The 21664-nt window shown below is 37.3% G+C and overlaps 1 protein-coding gene across 4 annotated transcripts in view; it reads right to left on the bottom strand.

Annotated features, from left to right (window-relative positions):
• Nucleotides 1-2029: 2029 nt before the first annotated feature.
• Nucleotides 2030-21664, bottom strand: part of LOC108120074 (ran-binding protein 16) — a 476341-nt gene continuing 456706 nt past the window's right edge. For 3 of the 4 annotated variants that reach the window (XM_043211189.2, XM_043211190.2, XM_043211191.2), the window contains one exon: nt 2030-2153. Coding sequence is in view for 1 of the 4 variants with exons in the window: in XM_070283005.1 (XP_070139106.1) it covers nt 2147-2153 (7 nt within the window). In the remaining 3 variants the exon portion in view is untranslated. The remainder of the gene's footprint in view (nt 2154-21664) is intronic. The other variant, XM_070283005.1, reaches the window with a different exon arrangement.

Genomic DNA, 21664 nt, shown 5'->3' with positions numbered 1-21664 from the left:
CCTGCCAAATTGTTGCGCACGACGTTTAAGAAAATATTTTTGGATAAGGTTGCACTGATGTATTCGTGGAAGGGGACTCACGCTAAGAAATGTGTCATGAGCATGACGATAAAGGCAGCTGTGAGAAGTAAGAATTGTTACACTTAAAATATTTGACTTTTATCAATTTTTCCATCCTTAAAAAAAACGTTTTTTACTCTTTTAAGGTGCTTTTAATAAAAAATTTGCATTTGATTTGCTCACCCATGCACACACTGGGGTATACATTAAAGACAAAATTTTTTGAAATTCTTGACGAATATGGCATTGATCTTGATCAAATCTTTAGGTAAAAATGTGTTTTCAGTTAGTGTTTAATATGTTTGTTATTAAAGAGAAAAATTTATATACGCAGTGTTACTTCTGATAATGGGAGAAACATGCTCAAAGCCGTAGAAATTCTTAATGACGAAACGGAGGAATCCCTTTTTGAAGATGACAGAGAAGAGGAAAATTTGATGGGTAAGCTGGATGTTCTGGATTTAGCAAATATTAGCAAGCATCTCGTAAGGTGTGCTGCGCACACTCTTCTACTGTGCGTCTATGATGTAAAAAAGCTGAGCGAGATTACGGAAAACATTAGTATCTGCCGCAAATTATGCAAAACATTGCGCACTGAAACTTATAGGTAAGTAAAGGTTAAATAGAAATATATTTTTTGTATACATGTATAAAATAAATATATTATATAACCTGCGCAGACGCGTCTTAATCGAACACAACAAAACTATACCATCGCTCGATGTTGTCACTAGGTGGAGTTAAAAAAAAACTACTTGTCCTAAAAGAGTTTTTGGGCACTCAGTGTAGCATTAATACTGCCGTAGAATGGGACTGGATGGAGACGTATGTCGATGCTTTCAAGGACGAATATGATGCGACCATAAAGCTGCAGGCTACAAATTTAGTTTATAGTGAATTTTTCATTATTTGGATGGAAATTAAGCTGAAAAAAAAATTATTGGCACAAATCAAACTTCGAGAGTGTAAGTTGTTAGAGAACGAAGCTTTGTTATCTGCAATTTTTATGGATCCAAGAGTGAATTGCATTTTAACAGATCACCAGAAATGGTTGGCTAAACAGAATTAAAAAAAACAAGAAAGGAAACCTAACTTCGGGCGGAGCCGAAGTTGATATACCCTTGCAGTTAAAACCGGATATATATCGCAAATATCGGATATAGTTGTTCTATATCCGATATTTGCGATATAAAACTTCTATCTTCAAAAATACCAAAGTTCTACCAAATACCATTTCCGATCGTTCAGTTATACGGCAGCTATGGGATATAGTCGGCCGATCCTAATGAAATTTGATAGGTTGGATCAACTGACCAAAACTAATCTGTATTAAATTCCAGCTTTCTATCTTCAAAAACACGAAAGTTGGGTCATTTCCGATCGTTCAGTTATATGGCAGCTATAGGATATAGTCGGCCGATCCTAATGAAATTTGGCATGACGTAATGTTTTGCCAAAAATAGCTCTAATGTCAAATTTGAACTCTCTAACTCTAAAAACACCAAAGTTATACCATTTCCGATCAATCAGTTATATGGCAGCTATAGGATATAGTCGGCCGATCCAGGCCGTTCCGACTTATATACTGCGTGCAAAGGAAAGAAGAGTGTGTGCAAAGTTTCAAGACGATAGCTTTAAAACTGAGAGACTAGTTCGCGTAGAAACAGACAGATGGACAGACAGACAGACGGACAGACGGACAGACGGACATGCTCATATCAACTCAGGAGGTGATCCTGAAGAATATATATACTTTATAGGGTCGGAGATGTCTCCTTCACTGCGTTGCACACTTTTGGACAAAATTATAATACCCTCTGCAAGGGTATAAAAATGGCACCTACCACCTACCATATCTTTGGAAGACTCATCCAAAGTTTAAATCTCCGATTTTATACATTTGTTTTTGTGCTTCTTTGATTCCTTCCCAAATATTTTCCTGTGAAAGAATTTTTCCAAAAAAGTTCTCATCGTAACAAATTTCATTATATTTTTTATTCAATTATTAATTAGTATCTTTGTATAATTTTTTAAAGATTTTTTAATGTCATGGCGGGTGCTCAAGGTTTATCCGGAGGCTGGCCATTTAACATCTGTAAAATAAAATTCATTTAAAAATCATAAAAATGTATTTTTGTAAATAAAAAAAAAATTTAGTTAATATGCATACTTGTTAGTTAACGTTAACCACTAACTATGGCCTTAATTATAGTATCCTCATTTACGCAATTAAGAAGTACCAATATTATTAAGATTAAAAAAAATGTATTTTTATTTTACAATTGAAGAACTTGTCAGATAGAAATATTTGTTTATGCATAAATACATGTTTCACTACACGAAACTTAAAATCAAGTAAAATCGTCACGGGAAGCTACAATCCGATACAATATCTCTATCTCTATCTCTATCTCTATCTCTATCTCTATCTCTATCTCTATCTCTATCTCTATCTCTATCTCTATCTCTATCTCTATCTCTATCTCTATCTCTATCTCTATCTCTATCTCTATCTCTATCTCTATCTCTATCTCTATCTCTATCTCTATCTCTATCTCTATCTCTATCTCTATCTCTATCTCTATCTCTATCTCTATCTCTATCTCTATCTCTATCTCTATCTCTATCTCTATCTCTATCTCTATCTCTATCTCTATCTCTATCTCTATCTCTATCTCTATCTCTATCTCTATCTCTATCTCTATCTCTATCTCTATCTCTATCTCTATCTCTATCTCTATCTCTATCTCTATCTCTATCTCTATCTCTATCTCTATCTCTATCTCTATCTCTATCTCTATCTCTATCTCTATCTCTATCTCTATCTCTATCTCTATCTCTATCTCTATCTCTATCTCTATCTCTATCTCTATCTCTATCTCTATCTCTATCTCTATCTCTATCTCTATCTCTATCATATATGCCAGCTATAGGATATAGACGGCCGATCCTTATGAAATTTGGTAATAAATATACTACTAAATATAGCCTAGCACTAAAGGAAGAAGAAATTTTTGCCTCCTAGATTCGGGGTGTAAAAAGAATTCATTTGATTTATTTTGACAGGCAAAACATTGAGCGAAAATTGAGAGAAAAAAATTGTCGCGAGGATAAAGTCAATCTAATTTGTGCGGTCAGGTCGAAGCCTATAATATGGGATTTGACCCACAAGGCTTAAGAATTCTAGTTAATTTGAAAAGCAGAAGAAGGCTCGTAGAATGTCCACTTTTAGCGATGAAACGGCCAATTTTTGTATTGATTAGTTAATACAGTACAAAGAAACAGCACGTACTTCTCTTTTAAAGCAACCCAAAATAATGCAAGCTCTAATCCAGCGTGGTCAATTAACCCCAACTTGACCGAAGTCTTAAACGTAGAGAGCGAGAGAGTGCGTTCTTGCTCCCCCTCGCTACCATCGATGTCTCTGCAGCCAAAAAGCGCAGTATCTGGCACCGCAATTTCTTTAACAACGTCAACCAACAAAAACAACCGCAATGTATCAACAGGGCGTTTAACAACATCATCAGCTAGCAGCGCAAAAAATTAAAACGTCTGCCGCTGCATTGCCTGAAAAACAGAACAAAAACAAAGAATATATAAGGCCCGCTGTGGTACAGCCCGCTGTGCTGCATCGCTACATCCAAATCAAAAGGAAACGGAGCCCCCTAAGTTCTTAACGCAAAACAGCCCGTGGCAATGCTAGCCTAGTTGCAGTAGAAACGCCCTTAAACTTTAATCGACTTAATCTTAGCAGACGTCTACGAGGTTAAGATTGCCACATCAACTGAAGCGAAGAAAAGGAAGCCAAAGCCTCCGCCTATTTATATACGAGAAAAAAGTTCCAATGTCAACAAAATCAAGCTCAATGATTGGCAAGGATAAATTCCACATAATACAAAGTTCCACATAATACTTTCACATAATTATCACTGGGATTTACTGGGGAAGATAAGGGAATTACAAAAAAGGAGGTCTACAATAAACAACAGGGATAAAAAGCCGCAGTCACTCCTTAAGGTTCAGCTCAAACCAGAATATAAGCCCCTGAAGAAATACTATTTCGAAGTGCACCGTATATACAATCTTCAGTTCCTGCTGCACCGCAGAATTACAGTTGACGAACCTCACAAACGCAATGTCCCGGTACAATATGCGAACTGCCAAGAATATGGCCATACAAGGTCATACTGTAAACTGCGCCTGGAGAGTTACCTGCGGCAACTGCGGTGGCACACTTAGAGAGGAATTACTGCTCGCACCCTAAATGAAAAGTGACACCCTCCAGATCAAATCCTGAAGTCTTCTTCTCGACCGCAGCCAGATACTCATCAATTCTGATCAAAATGTGACATACGCAAGTTATGTTAAAGCAAAGATTATAAAGTACATAGATGGGACATCAGGGCCCAAAACGGTCAACTTTTTGCATCGAGCTTGTTGGTGAGGGGGGAAACGCACATGCATACGATTCTATTTTTAGAACTCTTTACATGTACCCGTCAACAAAAATGTGAACCTATGTATGTATGTGTGACTGCTCGCACGACGGAGTAATTTTTCAAATTTCAATTTCTCGTTTCTGTTTTCGATGCGCCGATGTGGTAGTTGGTAGAACAAATAGTATTTTTGATCGCCGCAGATCGAGACAGGATAGTAGCGTAATGCATAGAGTAGTTACTCTATGTGGAATTTTTCTGTGTTAAAATCCTCGTAAGGACTTTGAACTTTTTCTTTCTTTTATAATTATTATTATTTTTTTTTTCTTTAATTGTAATATTTTTCTTTAATTTTACAATTGTAAAATTGTTTAAATCTTCATTATGTCCGGCTAATAAAATTTCAAGGGAGTCCTTCCGGCATTTTGTCATCCGACACGTCCGTCACTTATTTTTACTTTAATTGTTGTAAAATGCAATTAAAAATAATAATAATAACGTAAAAATTAAAAGTAAAAAAAAAAATAACAAAAAAATAAAAATAAATATAAAAAGAATCATAAAACTAAAACTTTATCAAAATTGAAACAACCGCCCGCTAATGAAGTCGAACCCAGGACCCCATGAGTAAGGACCACGCACTATCCATCTAGGCTACCCTCTAAGTTGATTTTATGATACTTAAATTTGGTGTTAAAAAAGGCGCAAGAAACTATACCAAAAACAGAGCTGACGAGTAAGGATAGTAAAAGATATATCTGATCTCTTTACTCTTACATTGGTTCGATTACAACGTTTCAAACTTTCATCGTTCCAAAGATGTTACGATCTAAAAATAGAATTCTCTCTCTCCCTATCTCATCTGCCAGCCGTTTGTCGTGGAACCCGCTCTCAAATGTTTTCATTATTACAGCGGGTTCCACGACGGAAAAAATTAAAACATAAGAGCGGGTTCCACGACGCGGCCTACCAAAATGCCGTAGAACCCGCACTTATAGACATTTTTACAGCGGGTTCCACTACGAACTGAGACGATGTTAAGGTTATTTTACAATTTTGTATTTTTTTTTAATGGATTATTAATTTAGGAAAACACATTAAGATAATAAAACAATAATATAAATAGATTTAAAATTAAAAAAAAATGGACCTCCCGTGCCTGGTTTGAACTCGTTTTACTTTGCTATCACTCGGCTATTCCTCATTCGTTGTCACGCGAAAAATTTCTCAAACTTAACTTGTCGCGCAATGGAACCCGCTCGTTCCAGAGGGTTCCACTGCTGGAACCCGCCATAGAAAGTTTTTCTTTGTATGAGATGTCCCATCTATGTACTTTATAATCTTTGGTTAAAGTTTTGACTGGCAACCCGTGTTTTTTTTTTTTTTTTTTTTTTTTTTTCGCGGTCTTTCAGAATTTGGAAATGGCTTGCATCAATAAGAGCATCAGCTAGCATTCCTGTATTCATCATAAAGCTTAGAGGCCCAGACGACCGAGGGGCGCTCGAGAAACGATTTGTTAGTACATATTAAGCTAATTGAAATTTGTTAAGCTAAGAGGAGTTAGTAAGGAAATTTAAAATTGTATATATTAAATTAGAGGGACAGGAAAGAGATGTAATAGAGTAGAGACCATTGTACTTCGAACATAATACCCTAAAAGGGTCATGCAGTGCACATGTCGAACTACAACGGCTAAGGAACAGAGGACTAAAGTTTCGAGTCCTTCTATTAGGGATGTTGAAATTTAAGCGTGTTAGTAAATGCTGGCTATCTACATCCCCGTTAATAAGGTTATGCAGAAAAACTACACCGAGCATTGTCCTATGATTTGTTAAGCTAGGTAAGTTTATAAGTAAAAGTCTACTACTGTAGGATGGAAACTGAAGATTTGCATCCCAGTATAGACCTCTAAGTGCAAATATTAAAAAGTTCTTTTGTACGGATTCTATGCGGTCCTTATGTACTCCATATTGGGGACTTCAGACACATGAACCGTACTCTAGGATAGGACGGACCAAGGAAATAAATAATGTTTTGGTTATATAGGGGTCATTAAATTCTTTTGACCACCTTTTGATAAAACCAAGGACTCCTTTAGCCTTATTAACCATTAAGGAAATATGGTCGGCAAATTTAAGTTTGATGTCTAATAGGATGCCGAGATCATTAACCTGGGTTAATTTTTCTAAGGCAATCCCATTAATAGAATAAGTAGCTTGCAGAGGGCAAGAACGATAAAAAGACATATGTTTGCATTTAGATCCATTAAGTATTAGATCATTAGCTAAACACCATTTTTGAAAGTTATTAAGGTCAGACTGAAGACTGAATTGGGCAGAGATGGATTTGTACTGAAGACAAAGCTTTACATCATATGCATACATAAGAACTAGAGAGTTCGTTAAAGCAGGGGGTAAGTCGTTTATAAAAAGCGTAAATAATAACGGGCCAAGATGACTTCCTTGAGGGACGCCGGATGTAGCACGGACCAGACGGGTCTGTATGTTTTTAAATAAGACTCTTTGTGTCCTTCCATCCTTTAGGAAAACCCAGCATATTCAGTTTTCTCAACAAGAGTGAGTGATTAACTGAATCAAATGCTTTGCTGAAGTCTGTGTAAATTACATCGGTTTGATATCCCTTACAAAAGCCATCTATGACAAAGGATGTCAACCCCAATAAGTTTGTGGTGGTGGAGCGACGCTTAATAAAGCCATGCTGACAAGGAGTGATAATCGAAGATCAAAGGTGTTGCAAATGAGGGGTAATTAATTTTTCAAATAACTTTGGAATTGCCGACATCTTAGAGATGCCTCTGTAGTTGGCAGCCTCGGGCTTTTTCCCTTTTTTATGTAGGGGAATTATAAATGATTCCTTCCACTTAAGGGGAAAAATCGAGGTTTCCAAAGATAAATTGAAAAGTCTTAGAAGAGGTTTGCACAGAGCCCTGGCGCAGTATTTTAGCACACACCCTGGTACTCCGTCGGGGCCTGGCGAATAAATGGGTTTTACCCTTAAAAGACCAGATAATAAGTTGTTCTCAGAAAAAAACGGAAAGAAAATAAGATTTGCTGCTTGAATGTTATATGCGAAAGGCTGATCAGTCAATTTAGGAGGAGAATAAGTTGTTTGAAAAAATTCTGCGAATAGATCGGCAATGGCCTGGTCCGAAGTCGCAAAGGAATTTTTAAACGTAAAATTGTGTTTACGTTTAATAGTGTTTACAAAATTATAAAACTGCTTTGGATCCTGAGTAAATTGAATCCGGCAGCGGTCAATATAATTCCTATGACATTCAGCGTTATGCACGGTAAAATTCGACCGAGCTAGAAGGTATCTTGAGAAATCAACACTACTGCAGGTTTTTTATATTTAAGTAAAAGCTTATTTTTTTTATTTTTTAGGTTAGTGAGGCACCTTGTATACCAAGGAGGATTTGTTGAAGCGGACGGATGTTTCCAAGGCACACATGAGTCAAAAAATGTATTTAAAGTAAAATAAAATTTTTCTAAAGTGACATTAAGATCGGTGCACGCCAGAATATCAGACCAGTCAAATGTATCGATAAGGCTATTAAGTTTCTGAAAATCAGCTTTACGGAAACAGCGAATCTTATTTACCACGCTCGGAGACATCTGATCGATACCAGGAGTGGTTTCGATTGAGACCTCCAGCGTGGGGTGATATGGATCCTCTGGGGTTGAAAGGGGAAAAGCTGTGGAGAGAGCGGTACCATCAGGATCTGATACAAAACATAAGTCTAAGAGCCTACCTAGCGAATTTCTAACATGATTGATCTGACCTAGGGACATGTCAAACATGCCCGCGGTGAAGTCATGGTAAGTTATAAGTGACAAAGATGGTGAGTTATCGACGTTGGACCACTTTAATTCTGGGATATTAAAATTGCCCACCGCTACGAGTTGGTCACGATCCGTCATAAGATTAGAGACGTATCGAATAGCGGACAAATGCTGGCAATATGTGGGCGGTTCAGACATAGGAGGTATATATGAACATGTAATGTATAAAGCTTTCACGGACATAGTGATTTTAACGCAAATAAATTCTACGTCACCAAACTCTTGGGATTTCACCTCTTCAGAAGCAAAAGTAGAGTCTACCGAAATGAGGACTCCACCTCCTCTTCGCTGAGATCGATCCCGTCTAAAAGTGGTGTACTTACTTGGAAAAACTTCGGAGCTAAAGATCTCCGGATTTAACCAAGTTTCTGTAAATGCTATTATATGGGATGCAAAGAAAGAACTATCAGAATATAGCTTGGGGAGTTTGCTACGTAGCCCCCTAGTATTCTGATAGGTAAGTGTTAGTGAGGAAACTAGTTTTTTGGGTTAGTGGCCAAAGAAGAGGTGGAGGGTTGGTCAGTGGTTCCGATATTGGGAATTCCCACTCCCACTGGTTTATTAACTTTTTTTTTTACGGAACTAGGCTGATGTTCTTGGACGAAAAGATTCTCTGGCCAAAAACTGGGAGAACAAATCGTCTTGAACATCAGCGCGGGCACACGAATCTTGAAAGAAGACGTGCGCCTTGTATAATTATATTTAAATTTAGTTATGTCCTCCACTTTTATATCGGCTTTAGTTTTGGCTTTGATATAAGCCGAGATATCAATCTCTGAAGTATCAGGGGCAAGCCGAGAAACAAATATATGTTTCGATGGAGGAATCACCTGTAAGGGTTTTGGTGTCGCAGGTACAAGAACTGCAGCATCAGTCGGTGCCGGTGGTCCGGACTGTGGAATACCCTTTTGGGTGACCCTAATGGGGGTTTCGTTCCCTAGGACCTGTGGCATCACTTGAAGGGATGCCATGGCGGACATATCGGACAATTGCTCATTATCCCTGAAAAATTCTGACGAATTTTTCTCAGTTCTAGCCCTTGGGGTGGCCAGAGATATAAGCGGCTGCATTAATGTCGGCTGAGCAGGCTGAGGCGGATCAGAAACAGCGGATTTCTTACGCTTAGGGGACTCATTTAGCAGCTGAAGGCCACTAAATTGAGTGTCAAGCGCACAGAGCTGGTCATTGATTTTACGAAAACCAGTGATCAGCTCTTTAAATCCATTTTTGGTCTGTCTCATGAACGACCTCATTTCGCCTTGCACAGCACGACAATTTTGCAACAATAATGTATCCCAGACCTACGGGAAATGGCATCCGAAACTGATGCAGTGAAACCGGCACACTTGGCGTGCACGACGTTTTCACATAACCAGCAATGGATACTAGGCTGGGATGTGGAAATTGTCTTGTTGCAAGACTTAATGGCACAGACCAGTTTAAATTCCATTTTATTTATTATTATTTTTTTTTTATTTAATAAGACAAAAATTAATATTTAAAAAGTTAAAAAACACAATACCTTAAACCACTGTGCCAAACAAGAAGCCAAAGCGGGAGAAAGAGTGCAAAAGAAAAAAACAGAAATATAGATAAGCCGGGGAAGAAGCAGAGCTGAGCTATGCTTGGAATAGAATTTAGACAAATTATTAATTCGACTCCAAATATACCACAGCACTCGCGAAGCGATACGGTTTAGGCTTTAAGATTGTTAAGATTCACAAAATTTAATTCACAAAGTGCGCACAAAAAAAACACGACCGTTCGCTTGAAAGAAAGAGAGGGAAGTGAAAGAAAGAGAGGAAAGTAATTACCTTAAAAGGTAATTTTTGCAATCATCATATCAAGAACCGAACATGGCTCAACAGTATCAATCGCCGGAGCAACCAAAAAGCTACTTTGAAGCTATAATATGCAGCCTACAATAAATTCTTACGGAACTTGTGTCATTAATCCGCACAACTTTGCAAGATTTTATGTAAAACCACAACAATTCAAATAATGACTTTTTACAGCTAACGGCGTTTTACAGCTTAACCTTCACAGCTCAATTCTTACTTGACAATCATATCGACGTAATGCTTTCAGAAACTTACCTTACAAACAAATACAATTTTCAACTACGGCGACATTCATTCTACGAAACAAATCATCCGGATGGTAAAGCACATGGTGGGACTGGAATTCTAAAACTACTTACAGCCCACATCGATAAATATGCAACTGAATACTGGCAACCAACTTACACTAGCCACCGTATACTGCTCCCCTCGCTTCACTGTTGTTTTGCAGTTTTTCAACTCAGAAAGAAAAGCAGCTCTATAATGGAATTATCAATGTTAGGAACAAGCTCCCAGCAAGCAAAATTAGGAGGGCTTAAAATTATGTGTCTGAAAAGAGCCGGTTTTAAGAGTGTTTTCTAAGAGTAAGAATAACTAAAAATGCTCTGTAATTTTTAATAAAGTGCAGTCGTTTTTTTTTATATTTCCATTTCTTTTATAGGAATCAGAAATGAAAAATTGTAATGTTTCTGATCCTGCCAAATTTTTGCGCACGACGTTTAAGAAAATACTTTTGGATAAGGTTGCACTGATGTATTCGTGGAAGGGGACTCACGCTAAGAAATGTGTCATGAGCATGACGATAAAGGCAGCTGTGAGAAGTAAGAATTGTTACACTTAAAATATTTGACTTTTATCAATTTTTCCATCCTTAAAAAAAACGTTTTTTACTCTTTTAAGGTGCTTTTAATAAAAAATTTGCATTTGATGACATTTGAATTTTCAATAATAACAAGCAAATGGTTTCAAACCGCTAAAGACAGAATAAAATCAGAGTGCTTCTATAATTTGTCTGAAATGATTCTTTTTAGTGGTGATTTAGGTGCCTAAAAATGCTTAAATTAAGTGTCTGAAATGATCCTTTTTAGTGGCGATTTAGGTGCCTAAAAATGATACTTTTATGAGCATTTTCTGTGCGTTTTCAGTGCTTGATTAGTAGGGTGAAAGCACTTATTTCTGTGTCATAAGTGCACTTGAAAGCACTTATTTCTGTGTCATAAAAAGAGTCATATTACACTCGGAAATTGACCCTCTTAAAGAACAACGGTTTTCAAGAAAAGAAACGCTCTTTCCAGACTGTTTTTTGGGCACTTAATGATAAAAAATGCTCATAAAAACTATCAGAAAACTTTCAGAAAACGCTCAAATTGCTTACTGGGCTCGACTATGTTTCTTCTGGCGCACCAACATACTGGCCGTCAGACACAAAGAAACTACCCGATTTAAGAGACTTTGCGACCTGGCGAGAGGTCTAACAAGAATGAGCAACCTTCGTCTCAATGACTTACCCACCCAGCGACCGACTTGAGGGACGCGCAATCAGAATGCAGTCTAAGTATACTATACTGTTAGTTAAACTTTAATGTTAAGATTCGTTAATTTTTTGTAAGTCTCAAAATAAAGAGAAGATTCAATAAATAAAAACAAAGTTAAAAAAAAAAACATCGATTTGCTTTTTGTTTTTCGGAACGATCTCGACAAAGAAGTTTGCTACACAGGGTTATCACAGACATACAGCTGCAGTCTAAATAATAGTAGTGCCCATTTCGGCTTTCGAAAAACACGAAAAAAATATGTTTTGTAAGAGAATTTTTCTAAAAAATTAATTAAATTTTCTTTGAAACCTAACTAATAATAGATGTTTATAATCCAGGAATTTCATAAATGAAATTATTTTCTCTAAGCCGTCTTCCTACTGTTTCCAAACTTGAATCAATTTTACAGTTGGTTTCAAATGCGATACGAGGCATAGTTGACTGACATTTCGCCTGTCCCACTAGAGGGTTCACTATCCTTTCGACATATCTTAAGTGGAACTCGAATTTTTAATGCGAATTTAATTTTTAATATTTGTCTTTCATTTTTATTCACTGTAAGATATTAACCAATAAGATTTTGGACTTGGGCTTACGTTCTCCCTTCCTTTATTAACTTTCAAATTACATTTCGTTATTCGGCAGGACAGTTTTAGGCACGTACTATATTGCCAGGACCAAATGATAAGGACTACTATTAACCAAATATAACCTGTAAAGACGATAAAAATGCATAGTCTAGTAGTACAGGTATTAAAAGTTAATAATATATAGTAAATATTAATTCGATTTTCCAAAGCATACCGAAATTATAGTCGAAAAACTTTTTGCTAGCACTTCTATTATTTTGACCGCCAAAATAATGCAATGCACCAATGCACCCCCAACCCTGATTTTGGTCGGGGGGTATTTTGTAAAGGCTTGTATCTGATGGATTGCTAATGCGGTTTGGAAGCGACTGGCTCTAAAACTGTCGTGAAGAAAACGGGTAGGCTTAGGGACTTAGCGCTCTTACTCAGCGAGAGAAATGGGTGGAGAGATTTTTAACCGGGTACACTCTGCAAAAGGAAAAAGAACTCCCGAATAGCTGGTCCTGGGTTCCTCGTATCACTCGGCTGGAGGTTCTTTCTTTTCACATCGAGACTCAGACCAGTGCAGTTTAAAGTGGTAAAACTTAAATCGAAAAAAAAGTTTGAAGCAGAAAAAGTGTGAAAATTGGAAATTTAGTCAGTTGGCACTGACTCTAGAGGTAAGCGTTTGGGGGAATAATAGTTAATATAAGAGAGGAGATTTTCTAAGTCCGCGTAATCTATTTTGGCTAGGCCTGCAACAACATCGCTCCCAAGTGCAGAACACCTAAGCGAAAGAGGCAAAGCTATGGGATCAGTCCGCGGTTCACAACCATCGAAGTCGCGATGGAATTTGGCGAATCCCCTGGTGCGGTTGCAGGGAGGTCCTCGGCGCAATGAGACTCCAGTGTCGGACTTTTTTTAAGACAATTTAAATTAAGCTAAGCAGCTGAAAAGGGAATTTTTTTTCTAGAGGGCTAGTGTGAAGATATGACCCCTAACTAAACCTAACCTCACCCCCACCTAGCTCAGAAAAATTGGTTAGCTTGGTAATACCGGGGCTATGTAATAACTAAGTAGTTATAAGCGGTTAAGGACCGATCTAAAATTTCAAACATAAAAAAAAAATTCCTTGATAGAAATCTCTTCCATCCGCACCGGCTGCAAGATGATCAGGTGTTATTAGTGCGATATTGGTGAACGGGACAGAAGAGGAACGAGAAAAAACTGCAAGTTCAGGCCCCCATTCCACGTTGGGATGAAGGAGTAAGCGAGACGGACGGAGTCGGTGCAGTAGCCCCGTTGCAGTTTTGTCACCAAAACGAAATAGGTGATAGCACGCTGTGGATCATCTCGGTTGTGAAGGTGCGATGGAGCATAGCTCCCAAATGTTCCCCAGAGGGTTCAATGAACTCTAGTGAGAGTACTGAGAGGGATAGCATAAGTAGTCAGGAAATAATTGTATGGAGCTTACTTTTAGGTTAATTTTTACTGTAACAGAAGAGAAAAATAATTGAAAATTAGGGGATAAGTGTAAATTTGGGTGAAAAGTGAGTGAAAAAGATTTAAACGAAGAAAAAGTTTCCTCTTTAGGAAAATCATTTTATTTGATGAAATTAATTATTATTTTTGGCATATTTTTTTTCTTGTTTTGTGCGTTAATTATTTCTCCCAGCGCAGCAACCAGCGAAAGCTTTCGGTGGTGGATGCAAAAAATAAAAGAGTGAGTTTGCTTAAAACCTAAATAATTTTTCATTGAAGTATTCCATTTGATAATTCTTCTTATTTCTATGTTAAGTTTTCACTTTTTTCCATTTTACCACCTATACCATTAATTGATGTTAAATTATATTTTTCTTTGTCTTTTTTATTGAAAACCCATTTTTTTATATTTAAGCCATTTTCATACCTCATATGTAAATATTTATATACTTTTTCTGCCTTACTTAATTTTCCTTAAAATCTTAGATGTAAAGAAACGAAGCGAAACCCAGAAAATTTTATCATGTCCATTTTAGTATTAATAAACTATTTTACAATGTTTGCGTAAAATCCTAATTTTTTTGATTTCCTAAACCCGCCGCAGTAGCGCTTGCCAAACAAAGGGATCGTAGGAAATTTTAAATTTACACGGAAAAACCATGATCAAGGAAGGGTGGGCATCGTTAGCTCCTAGAACATCAAGGAGTGGTATATTGTCCGATCTCACAAATTTGTCTTCTTCTTTTCTATCCTTTCTTGTTGTATTTTTCTCAGTTGTCGGTCATAGCTCCTCCGGTAGCTTATTTCGTCATTTCATTTCGCACGTTTATTTTAATTAAATAATAATAAGTCCTAAAAAGGCACCCGTGATTGGCCAAACACTCTAACACCACGCCACCGACGAGCCAGAGCCGGATCCATCGAACGTGCGGGCCAAAGCGGGAGTTCAACATCCAGCCTGATAGTTCGTTACCCATTACAGTAATGAATAATTATTAGTAAGATCTTATTAATTATTTTGGCGCCCAACGATGAAGCCAGATTTTATTTGAAATTTTTGAAAGGATATTAAGGGGTTATATACAGTTGTGATATATGAAAATATATATATATATAGATATATATATATATAGATAGATATATACATATAGATATATATTTTTATTGCATATTCTTTAAGTACCCTTCAGTACCATACCTCATGGATTCCTTAAGGAATCGTCTAGGTACTAGTATTGCAACCCGAGGAATCCTCTAGGTATGTTTCATACAAACCATCAAGGAATTTCCATAGAAGAGTTCCTCACATCGAGGAATTCGAACAACTCAAGGTATACTGCAGGATTCCTGCAGGTATTCGAAGAGCATTTCGAACAAAATACCCCAGGGAATCCCTGAGGTATACTCTGAGGAATCGTTGAGGAAATACCCCAGGGAATCCCTGAGGTATACTCTGAGGAATCGTTGAGGAAACACCCCAGGGAATCCCCGAGGTATACTCTGAGGAATCGTTGAGGAAATACACCAAGGAATTCCTGGAATATTCTCTGAGGAATCGTTGAGGAAATAGGTGGGATTCACAAGGGATTCACTGAAGAACCCTATAAATACAATTTATTTATTCTAAAGATTTATTCTACTTATTTTATTTATTTACTTATTTTAATTTTTTTTAAATTATTATTATTTTTGATGGCCGTCAAAGCGTGCCCCAACACTTTCTCAGCCGAGGTCCCCGGAACCACTTTGGATATACTATCTGTAAATAAAATAAATAGAAATTAGATATTGTTTACATTATTTGTAATTAAAATACATACCGATCAAAACTCCATAAAAATGTGGAAACGCCTTCAATCTCTTCTTCCCACTAACTCCGTCGATGTTATATTGCACGATCATTTCCTCAATTAAATAAATAAACAATAAATAGATAATAACTTAATATGTACAAGCGGCTAATGCCGTTTAATAAATATATGTACATATGTACATATATAAATATTTCTCACTTTTCCGAGCGGCTAATGCCGTTTAATAAATTTATGTACATATGTACATACATATATTGAACGGCCGCTCGGTATTTAATAAATAAGTTAATTATATGCACTACTCACCAGAATTAGTTAGTATCACTAGGTCACTTAACTTTAAACGCAACAAACGCGTGTAATTCCGATGCAAATTGAACAGCAAATGCAAAGGAGAAGGGGAGAGGCAAGACGAAACCGAAAATTGACAACCGAAAATTCTGGCGCGTGCCAGGGTATAGTCGACCAAAGCAATGCCTTGTAATTAGAACCGCACAAGGCTAATAATCAAACATGAACATATTGGCTTTGCCTAAAGTAAATTATTAATACATTTCAATATACCATATGATTAGAAAAGAAAAATTTATTAAATATAATCTTAAATATATAAAAATATTTCAACATATTTTAAAAAGGGTATTCTGACGTCGCTTCCATTCATTTGGTTTTCGACACAGATTTTTTTTCTCTCCCTTCCCTCCATCTACATCTCTCTAATTGTCTCTCTGTCGCGTGCCGCTGCTCCGAAAATATGACGTAGAAGCTTCGAGAATCATCGAATATATGACGTCGAAGCTTCGAGAATCATCGTCGAAAACCGAAAGCAGGTAGAAGTTTCGTTTCCCCTTTCGTTTCGGACTTGAGTAAACGAAGCCCATGCAATTTGTTTTTGTTTTTCGAACATGTCGCCAGGAATCGTCGGGGTAAGGAATTTTGGTACTGAAGGGTATATTTTATTTGGAATACTCTCACAAAAATTCATAACGATCGGAGCATTAGAACCGAAGCTGTAGCTATTTATAGCGCACTATCTGCATATAAAACTTGAACAAACTTGAAACTTTAAACGCGATTTTCTCAGAATCTTTTTTTTGGGAAATTACCTTTGCGGTGGACACGATTACTAAAAAACTACTAATCCGATCAACACCAAATTTTGATCACTTATTTATTATGATATTAGCTAGTCCGTGAACGAGGGATTTTTTTTTGAAAACTCCTTTTTTCAAGCACAAAAAAGGAAAATCTTATACCTTGAAAAAGTACATTTTTTGTTAAAAACGTCGCCATTTTTTTTTAATCAAAGTTTTAGAAATCCCTCGTTCACGGACTAGACAATACAATATACTAACTAAACTTTTTTGAATTTTGGATTTCGGATGAACCGTTTTCGAGAAATCATGTCCACCGCAAGACACCATCGAAAAAAGACGATCCGGGAATTCGGCTATAACATTTTTGTTATGTAATATTTTTTTATGAAAAAATTTAATTAAGTACCCAGAAACATTTACTACACAACGTCGGTAAAACATTTTTCACAAATATTTTCTATGGTGTCAAAAAAAAAATCGATAAAAACCCATATTTTTGCGCGGTACAACTGTATAAGTTAACTAAAGTTAACCGAGCAGCGGCAATGTCCGATTATTAGGGCCAAACTGATAGCTCGCCTTGGCCAAACTGCTGACACAGCGTCTGGCCGGAAGCCCATGCATAGCGGCAAGCACTGCACATTTGCGTGGCCGCTATGAAATACTTTTTGTTAGCTTTAAGTTTTAGTTTGTGTCAGAGTCTCATACAATAAAGAGCACATAAAACCAATCTCCGGCACTGCCGTTAACTTGTAAATTCATTTGTTGAATTGGTCACGCCTCAAGGGCCGTGACAACGGGGCAAGTGCTCCCATCATAACTCCCGTCACAGAACGGATCTCCCCTCGGCAACCGCCAGGGATCTCAACCACTACCTGCAAGGAGTAGCAACACCCCCCGGCAACCGCCAGGGGTAATTATCGTACAAATATCTCCAGCTTCTGCAGCATCACCGACTGCAGCGAGGGATAACCAACAACATCATATTTCAAACATTATTACACAAACCCAATTTATATTATTTTATATAACCCCTTAAGTCTAGGAAACTCACTACAATTTATACCGTAACTGTTTCTTTCTATAACCTAAATTTATTTATTTTTCTCCTGATCGATTAATTGGGTCAGGTGTCAGTAAAGTAAGCATCACTTACTTCATCGGCAACTATCTAGTTTCTTGGTCGTCGTTTGTCATCTTTGTTTCTGGATCGTCATTTGGAACACAGGATGCTCAGCCTTAGGCGGATATCCTGTCCAGTGAGATGTGGGTTCGAAAGTGACAATTGGTGGACAAAGAAAAGTGATGGGCTACCTGAGACATAAGAATTGGAATCCGTCGCTTAGCTGCTAGCAGCTGGCTATTGACCACTCAGCCTCAGTAGTAGCTCCCCATTAATTTTTATTTTAGTTTTCTTTTCCTCTTTTCATCCTAAATGTTTTGGTTATTCTTCAAGAGCTTAAGACGCTTGGAATGCGCGTTGACTCTACGTTTAGGTGGAGCTCGCAACCACGGATAAAGTTTTGATGAGAACCACTTCCTTAAGTAAATCGAGCAATAGATTTGCATGGAGAACATGAAGATTCATTTTTACACATAAGGCCTCAAGTCCACAAATCATTGCTTGATTCTAGTCTGCTTCCTTTATTTTTATCAACAATTTTGTGAAGACGGTCGTTAATAGGCAGCGTTGCTAAGTGCGTGGTGGAAATCAAAACTACTTTTAATTTGGGAAAAAAAAAAATAACAATTTTTTCTTATTATATATTTTAAAAATGTATCCTTTTAGTATTACCTCATTCATCCTTAGTAAAAGAGAAAAATATAGTAATAGTAATAGGTAATAATTATAGTTAGACATTTATGGGTCTGGATCGATCACCTCAAAAAGAGGGACCTCCTCCTAGTTCTGAGCGTAGCTTATGTAGCTCTGAGATTAGGGCAGTCGATAGCTATAAAACCAAGTGTCAGCATGTGTTCCATAAAGCGTGCTTAAGGACACATTTGGCAGTCAAGAGAACTTGTCCGATTTGTGATTCGATCTGTATCAATCAACGAATTTCACAACCTCCGACGTCAGCAATTCAAACCAGGCAGCGTACAAGGCTCGAAACTATTTCGCTTAGTGGAAGTGGTGGACTTGTCAGCTTCAACCATCCAGGAGCGGTCAAGGCAGGATCAGAACACAGATGCTAATAATGAGCCGAATAACTACAGAGATTTCTGCAGCCGTAAAGGCAATGCAAAACGAGCTACTAACTCAGCTCACGGAGAGGATGGCAAATCTAATACAGACAAATGTAGAAGCGCAAATAAGCAATATAGACCAACAAAGGGCAACGGTAAATCCTAATACAAGTAGGAATTCCTTCCTAGAGCAGGTTTTGGGAAATAACATGCCACACGAAGAACGGTATACAGTTCCACAGAGACCCAATAGCTCCAGATCCCTAAGCTCGGATTTAGCACAATGCAAATATGCTATTTGAAGGAAAGGCCTCTGATTTTTTTTGGCGTCATCATAAGACCGTAGGAGTGGTGAGATGGCAGGAGCTTTGTGCAGCCTTAAGAAAGCAATTCCGGGATTCAAGGACCGATGTAGATATCCGTCAGATGATCAGGGACAGAAAACAGAGAGATAAGGAATCGTTTGAAAGCTTTTATGATTCCATTTTAAAGCTTACTGACCGACTTAGCCAGCCCATATCCGACGAATCACTGGTAGAAATAGTACGGCGCAATTTACGTCCAGAAATCCAGCATGAGATTCTGAATCTAAATTTCCAGTCCATGGAGAATTTGAGGGATACGGTTAGAAAAAGGGAATTCTTTATAGAAGAGATGCGTAAACACCATGGTAACCAAAAACCACTCCCTTTAAGAAAACCGATAAGTGAACTTTGCGAAGAGGTGGAAGGCGACGATGCATTAGAATTTGGGGAAGATGAACTTCAAGAAGAGATAGGAGCATTTTCCTTGGTATGTTGGAACTGCAGAAAGGAAAGGCATAGATACCAAGACTGCGCATCAAAAAGGAAAACCTTTTGTTATGGTTGTGGTCTTCCTAACGCGTATAAGCCCTCTTGTGAGGGCTGGAACTGCAACACCGCGTTCCAAAGCAAGTGTTCCCAACCGACAGTCAGGCTTGGAGGACCAGCATTAGTTAGAGGGAAGGAAGCGCTTAGTGTAGAAAATTCACCTTCCGGAGATTTAGGATTGCAAGTCTGGCATACTAAGCTGGAAAAGTTCCGAACATTAAACTTGCCAACACTGAAGCTCGAGGCTAGGTCTGTCTCGCGAAACAGTCGGCGACAAAAAAATTACTGGAAGACAATAAAAGAAATTGCTAGTATTAGAAAAAATTTTGGCGACAATAGGCCGTACGCAGAAGTTATTTTACTAGAAAAGAAGAGAAGAGGGTTGCTAGATACAGGCGCTGATATATCGTGTATAGGTGGGCATCTGGCTGAGGAGTATATATGCAGTAGAAAGCCATTTAAAAAAGTTTTGGCTGGTGCGTGTACTGTCGATGGAAACAAGCAACAAATAATAGGTAAGACAGAGATAGAATATAAAGGAATAAAAAGAGAATTAGAATTTCATAAAATCCCCTCTCTAATTTGCATTTGATGACATTTGAATTTTCAATAATAACAAGCAAATGGTTTCAAACCGCTAAAGACAGAATAAAATCAGAGTGCTTCTATAATTTGTCTGAAATGATTCTTTTTAGTGGTGATTTAGGTGCCTAAAAATGCTTAAATTAAGTGTCTGAAATGATCCTTTTTAGTGGCGATTTAGGTGCCTAAAAATGATACTTTTATGAGCATTTTCTGTGCGTTTTCAGTGCTTGATTAGTAGGGTGAAAGCACTTATTTCTGTGTCATAAGTGCACTTGAAAGCACTTATTTCTGTGTCATAAAAAGAGTCATATTACACTCGGAAATTGACCCTCTTAAAGAACAACGGTTTTCAAGAAAAGAAACGCTCTTTCCAGACTGTTTTTTGGGCACTTAATGATAAAAAATGCTCATAAAAACTATCAGAAAACTTTCAGAAAACGCTCAAATTGCTTACTGGGCTCGACTATGTTTCTTCTGGCGCACCAACATACTGGCCGTCAGACACAAAGAAACTACCCGATTTAAGAGACTTTGCGACCTGGCGAGAGGTCTAACAAGAATGAGCAACCTTCGTCTCAATGACTTACCCACCCAGCGACCGACTTGAGGGACGCGCAACCAGAATGCAGTCTAAGTATACTATACTGTTAGTTAAACTTTAATGTTAAGATTCGTTAATTTTTTGTAAGTCTCAAAATAAAGAGAAGATTCAATAAATAAAAACAAAGTTAAAAAAAAAAACATCGATTTGCTTTTTGTTTTTCGGAACGATCTCGACAAAGAAGTTTGCTACACAGGGTTATCACAGACATACAGCTGCAGTCTAAATAATAGTAGTGCCCATTTCGGCTATCGAAAAACACGAAAAAAATATGTTTTGTAAGAGAATTTTTCTAAAAAATTAATTAAATTTTCTTTGAAACCTAACTAATAATAGATGTTTATAATCCAGGAATTTCATAAATGAAATTATTTTCTCTAAGCCGTCTTCCTACTGTTTCCAAACTTGAATCAATTTTACAGTTGGTTTCAAATGCGATACGAGGCATAGTTGACTGACATTTCGCCTGTCCCACTAGAGGGTTCACTATCCTTTCGACATATCTTAAGTGGAACTCGAATTTTTAATGCGAATTTAATTTTTAATATTTGTCTTTCATTTTTATTCACTGTAAGATATTAACCAATAAGATTTTGGACTTGGGCTTACGTTCTCCCTTCCTTTATTAACTTTCAAATTACATTTCGTTATTCGGCAGGACAGTTTTAGGCACGTACTATATTGCCAGGACCAAATGATAAGGACTACTATTAACCAAATATAACCTGTAAAGACGATAAAAA

Source organism: Drosophila bipectinata, chromosome XR (genome assembly GCF_030179905.1).
Source record: "Drosophila bipectinata strain 14024-0381.07 chromosome XR, DbipHiC1v2, whole genome shotgun sequence".
Classification (NCBI taxonomy): domain Eukaryota; kingdom Metazoa; phylum Arthropoda; class Insecta; order Diptera; family Drosophilidae; genus Drosophila; species Drosophila bipectinata.
Note: the sequence above shows the minus strand (reverse complement) of the source record. Positions and strands in the feature narration are given on the sequence as shown.